The sequence below is a fragment of the Protobothrops mucrosquamatus genome, unplaced genomic scaffold, assembly GCF_001527695.2.
Source record: "Protobothrops mucrosquamatus isolate PMUCROS unplaced genomic scaffold, P.Mucros_1.0 scaffold919, whole genome shotgun sequence".
NCBI lineage: Eukaryota > Metazoa > Chordata > Lepidosauria > Squamata > Viperidae > Protobothrops > Protobothrops mucrosquamatus.
In genome coordinates this window covers 1-6,656 of record NW_015387170.1, presented here as the reverse complement: position 1 = coordinate 6,656, position 6,656 = coordinate 1, and the positions used below count along the sequence as shown (strand labels likewise).

The window sequence follows — 6,656 nt, the reverse complement described above, 5'->3', positions numbered from 1 at the left end:
ATAACTTCATCTCAAAATTATAATATTTTTCTTCTGAATTGCCATGAAAAAAAATCAATTCTCCTATTATTTTATTCCAGCTCAGCAACATTCCCCATTTGAAACTTACAGGAGAAGACCAAATCCTTCCACCTTCTTTGCAGCAGCCAAACTTTCTGCTATGCTAAATGGAAGTGATGAAGTGTATGCAAACCGCATGGTAGTAGATCAGGTAAGATTGACAGGTGTATATTGAGATTAGTTACCTATGCTATTGAAAGTATGTGATTATATCAAGTAATGAATTGCACAAGTAGTATTTGTTTATTTTATTTCAAGGGAAAGCAGCAAGAGAAATATTTATCTTTTATATCCTAAGTGTGTTAATACACACAAAGACACACACACACACACGCACACACACGCACACATACACATTACACACCCACTAACAAAAATGTGTTGGCCAAAAATGATCTGCTGAAGTCCCACTGATTTTAGAGGAGCTTTGCATAATTCTACAACAGTTTGTGGACTCTTCTTTTTTTCCTCAAACTTGTATAGTATTGATACTTTTAAAAAAAGTTTCTGGATTAAAATGCTCTCTTTTTTTAAAAGATGAAGGGTAAAATTAAAAGCTTTTGTTTAAACAGGATACCAAGAACCTTGCACTTAGTTCTTCTGAAATAGCTCTTAATCTGTACTAAGCCAAGACATTTCATTTTGGGGCTAATTGATGTTAATTTTTATCAGTTATAAATTCAACACAAATATTTTAAAAGTTAAAAAAACATGAAAGACCTGCAAGCAATGGTTTTGGTTTGCAAATCTCAGCCTCCTTCCTTCCTTCCCCTTAACTACTGAGTGAATTGTACAAAAATGTCTTCTGTGTTCCTATTTCATCGCCTATGTGCTGCCGATCTCTTTCCTGCACCATTTATCCCTTCTTTTATTTTGGTCTATTTCATGCACCCATCCAAATTGATCTGTTTTACACTGTTCTCTCTTATCTCTTTTATGTGCATTTCATGCACGTATACCCCCCCTCTCTCAACTTTTTCTGTTGGGATACTAATGTTCTAATAGCTGAATTTAGCTTTACATCATTTTGCATTATTTTGTATTTAACATTAATAATTTTATTTCCATACTTTAGATGGAAGATGCTGGTGTCAAGTACATTAATAACAGCCAGAGTACTTCTGATTCAAATAAAGATCTAGAAGTATTGGAAAATATTCCAAGCAACAGAAATGTATCATCACCTATGATACCTAGCTTGGATACAACAGATTCTTACATGCCATTAAAGAAGACACATGCTTTTAGTAATCTACGGAATCATCGTTATCCCTTCATTAAAAAGCGAAGGTATGTGCTAGCTTTTGATTGCATTGTTATAAAAACAATAATTCTTTTCATGACTGAGCCAAAAAACAGAGTAAAAACTTAATGAATCACATTTTTAATAAAGGAAATATAGTACCAACTAATAAGATTTGTACCTAATTTTGTTAAAAAAGTTCTGTTGAAATTACAAAAGAGAGAGAATTTTGATGGGTCATTTTTATAATTATCATGTTAATACTGCTTTTTCTGGTCATTTACTTATTAGTTTAGTAACATGCCAAAAGAACAGTGCAAGGCAAATAGGGATTCTGTTATTCTTATGTTTCTTTGTCCTATAAAATAAATATGGGTTGCACGGGTTTGGAAAGGAAAAGGAATGTGTTGGATAGGGTTCCAAAACTTTTCCTGCATCTGTTCTGATGCACCATGTTGGTTTTAACATGCTTTTTGCTTATCTGGTCTCTAAAAACATAACACATAGCAAAAGTGGTCAAGAATGACTTTTACAGAATGTTCTCCTTCCTTTCCCCTCTCCCCTACCCAGAGAAGCGTATTTAAAATCTCTTATCACTATTTTTCTGTTTCTGAATTCATGCTGCCAGGGCAAATGTGGACTTTGTGATGTGTTTGTTGATATATTGTTGATCTTTGACGAACAAGGTTATATTTTGACATTTGGGGAAATGCGGTCCTTTTTCTAATGCATGCCTCTAATTTCTTAGATTTTTCAGCTCTTTTAACAATTGTTAAGAGTAGGTAGGGTGGATGAAAGGACAATATACTTTACTTCTTGTGTATAACTACTGAAAGCTACTCTTGTAAATCAGTGTATGTTTGTGTTCCTTTGCTCCCAGTTCCAGTCTTGATGACTTGGATGTTGACAATGGAGATGAAAGAATGTCTAACCGGCCCCATAACTGCTATTCTTCAGTGTCCTACAACTCTTCTGTAATCTTACCTAGTGATAGGGAGCGGTTAAGTGCTTCAGAGCCCACCACTAGATTATTGGATGGTAGTATGAACAGAGCTGAATCTCTTCCTTTATCCAGCAGTTTACAGTCCAAGGTATCGTTGTTTTCTTTTTCCTATAAAATTAATAACAATTATTTAACTGATGGGAGAACTTATCTATACTTACATTTTTTCCAAAAATGCCATAGTATTATTTTTTTAACATTTGAAATTTACTAGTAAATTTTAGTAAAAGGAATTTTCCATAAGAAACAATCGTTATATCTAGTTTTGCAATTAAAACTTTTGTAAAAACTGAAAAAGAGATAAGAACATTTCAAAATATGTTGTTTGTTTTATATGTTTAGGAATCTCTACTTTCAGGAATTCGTTCTCGTTCATATTCTTATACTTCACCCAAAGTCTTATTGGGCAAACCACAGTATGCCCAGGAATTTATACAATGTGATTCAAATGATGGTGAGCACTGATATTTTAATATACTTAGAACTTTTAGAGTAAGTTAACATGGTTTATTCAACCTAACATTAATATTTATGTAGGGTATTAAGTGTACTTTTCATAAAAGAGGAAATCTTTTTTTCGAAGTGGGAAGATTCAAATTACACATTCCACCATTTTCTAAATCAGGTTTATATTTATGGATGTGTGAAGATAGACAAGGATGAATAGATGCAACTACATTTTCTCCCTATAATCTGCATCTTGCATTTTTGTACAGCTTAGTTATACAGTATATTACTGAGGTTCTGGAAAAAGAATAATAGTTGCTTATTAAGTTTATATGATGACTTTTGTTCAGGAGCAAAAGGCAGCATAGATGGCGCTCCCTTGTCCCATTTTTCCCCATAATAACAATTGTCTGAGGTAGGTTAGCCTGAGAAGAGAAAGCTAATTCCTGTGGCTAAAGATGACTATTGATATTATTATGGTTGGTCACAAAGTCATCCAGGATTTGGCATTTTTGTCCACCTACTGAGTCCTTGAGAACAAGGTATGGGCAGATATTGTTTAATAATACTAAAGGTGCTAATAAAGGAGAATATTTGTAGCTCAGGGTTGCAGAGCACTGATAATGTTACCTAGTTTGGGTAATGAAATGTCTGCAAGAAAACAAGCAAGGTCAGAGAGCATCAAGGACTGCTAATATTAAAGGTATTGTAAGCTGTTGTCTGCAATTTAGTATTACAATATAATAATAATTATAATCATAACTTGAAATCACAGGTGCCAGTTCTAGGATGTTATGATGTATCAGTGCAATATATGTCTGCATTCAAGCTGTGTGACCTTTTGTAACTGACATATTGAAATGTTGTCAACACGTATATTTGCCTGTCCAGGTTTTTTGGTATGGCACCTGAGCTGTCAGTAACCACTGGGAACACACAAACAGTGGGTTTATGTCATAAACTTTCAGCTTTTATTATTATTATTATTACTGCTTCATGGATGTTAGTATACAATATTAAGTTTTAAATGGAATGAATACAAATGAATTTTTAAATGAAAATCTTATGCTGTCAACAATTACTTGTTGCTAAAATATAATTACTTTAAACATTATTATTGTGTTACAGAATCACACGCATTCAGTTTGCATGAACACTCAGAAAAAGGGTATGTTTTAAAGGAAGTGCTTATATATATAATTTGGTTATTGTTAATAATTGCCAAATAGATGCTGTTTACTTGAGAAATGTATGAATTTCAGCATCAATCAGATATGCTATTTGAAATTAATGTGTGATGGCTGGATAAAATGCAGAAATGCATTTATATGGAGTTTTTCCACATTTAAATAAGATATAAGAATGCAGTTATTTATTTTCTTGTATTTTATGACCTATAATAAAGTCACATTTTATTAATTATACGTGTTTACTTTATAACATGCTAAGATATTTCCTGGTATTTTTTTAGGATCCAAGAAGAAGAATGGGATAAGTATATAATACCAACAAAATCAGAGTCTGAAAAATATAAAGTTAGCCGAACATTCAGTTTTCTAATGAATAGAATGGCCAGTACACGAAATAAGTCTAAGGTAATTTGTGATCAATGCACTATAGCAAAAAAAAACCCAAAACAAAACAAAACAAAAAACCTTAAATATTATAAGTGTTGAACTGTCCTTGCAATAAAAAGATGGTCACTAAAATGCAATTCTTATGGAGATTTTATAACTTGGAAGTGAGAAATATTTCTTTGGACATATTGAATAGAAAACATTTCCCTGTTGTAAGAGGTTTTTTTTTTTAAAAAAAAATAGGAGAACCATTGACCTACAGTGAAACAATAATATCTTCTATATTAGTTTAGGATTTATCATTTCATTGTCTGAAAATGCTTGACAATGAAGGGGGAATAAATAAAGTGACAATAAATAAAGGGGGAAAGGGACAGAATTTGATAGAAGGACCAAGATCAGAGGGTTTTTTTTGAAGTTATATGCTAAAAATTCCCCTTCTGATTTTGGGACACTTTTGGAACATTTTTTTAAAATTGATTTATGCCAATATTTTTCTAATCTGCTGCTGTTTTGATTCCATTCAATTTTTTTTACAACGTCTTATTTTGGAAAAAGTCTCATACATAGTCCTGTGTAATCATATGGATATGAAGATATTCAGAACTATCTTAAGATGATTCCTACATCTCTGAACGATATAGCCTTCAGAAAGTGCTGACCTCATTCTTAGTGATTATGCATTTTTGGTTCCTTTTTTTTACAATATCCAGCATTTCCAAAAACAAAGATTATTATTTATTTTATTTTGTTTAGATTTTTTTTTTATCCTGCTTTTATTATTTTTGAAAATAATTCATGGCGGCAAACAGACTTCTTCCTTGTCTTCTTTTCCCCACAACAACTCTGTGTTGTTGGGCTGAAAGAGTGTGACTGGATTTCATACCTAAAGTGGGGACTACAATGCAGAATCTCCTTGCTTTTAGTCTGGTGCTTTAGACCAAATGTTATTTGAATGAGGTTATTCTGCTGTGGTTTGTATAAACATGTAAGCATATGATATCTATGGAATATTGCTCTACAAAATGGAGAGGAATGAAAAGATGATTCGTTGCTTCTTTTGAGTGGGGTGGTTGACTGTTTCTGGAGATACTAATGCTGTATCACTCTGAAAACTAAATTTGTATTTGTATTTCCCATTTTGGTTATTAAGGCAAAAAACAAAGATGCCAAAGAAAAAGAGAAAGCCAACAGACATCACTTTGTTTCTGGATCTTATGCTGGGGTAATGCCATGTTCCACATGTGAAAAACCACTTTTGGGTAAAGAATCATTACAGTGTTCTTGTAAGTAACTATACTTACTGTTCATAAAAGTTGCTTTTTCCATCTCTGTTATAGAAAGTTGCTTGTATTTTGTACAACTTTGTCATGCGTAGAATAGACTCAGAGCCACAACTTACTTAAGTTCCTTACTAACTTACAAGTTCCTTAACTTAAGTAGAATTTTTATGAGATTACTTTAAACATGACTAAATATAGTTTCAATCCTATTTCTTGATTTGAGAATAATTTGCTTAGTTCAAGATACAGTGTTTGTATTATAGGTACTACATTTAAGGATTCATCGATAGGCACATTGGAGACTATACTATCTTGAGTATATTGACTAGCAGCAGTTCATTATGCCTTTAGGAAAAAACATTTCTAGTTCTGAGCTGTTAGAGCCTGAATTTGGAACTCCTTCCACAAATCCATAAGATTATTACCCCACAAGTTTTAGTGATCTCTTAATTAGGTGTGATCAACACGATAAAGCCATATTAATAAATTAGCGTATTAAATATCTAATGTTGCCTCTGCCTAGAACAGTTGCTGGGTTTATACAGTTTTGTATTAGTTAAATTAATTAATTAAACTTAAGAGTTGTAAATATTTTCTTATAGTTATTCCACAAAATGAAGCCAGAGAGATCTGTTTAGAAATTATAAAGTGAACACTGGTGAAAGGCTCACAAAAAATCAGTTGCACCCCCCAACCCTCCTGCTGACCTAAACTTGCATTTATTTTTCTTCCTCATTAGTTCCAGTAAATGAAACTGAACTCAGAAATTGAAAGAAAAACAGCTTGAGGAGATATTTAAGGGAGCTATATGAACAGGATTTAGTATAGTTCATTCATGCTTATCTGCCTTCTCAAATGTGGATCACTCATTCTGAACATGGTTGGGGCTGATGTGAATGTAAACAGTCAAAGACCTGTTTCCAAATCATGGCATATCTGAGGGATCGCCTTTCTCAATTGTTTCTGCCCATTTGGTATGGATAAATCCCACTTCCTCTTTATTAAATGCTGTCATCTGGTGGGATTAAGGAATTATGTCTGTC

The 6,656-nt window shown here is 32.7% G+C and overlaps 1 protein-coding gene across 1 annotated transcript; it reads left to right on the top strand.

Moving 5' to 3' along the window:
- Window positions 1-1,135: 1,135 nt before the first annotated feature.
- Window positions 1,136-5,555, top strand: LOC107290541 (rho guanine nucleotide exchange factor 28-like; the record flags this gene model as incomplete). Its single annotated transcript, XM_015819427.1, has 6 exons — window positions 1,136-1,350; window positions 2,184-2,394; window positions 2,649-2,760; window positions 3,882-3,921; window positions 4,225-4,348; window positions 5,484-5,555. Coding segments are annotated over exons 1-6 (774 nt in total), but the record flags the coding sequence as incomplete, so codon positions are not given.
- Between the last annotated feature and the right edge of the window lie 1,101 nt (window positions 5,556-6,656).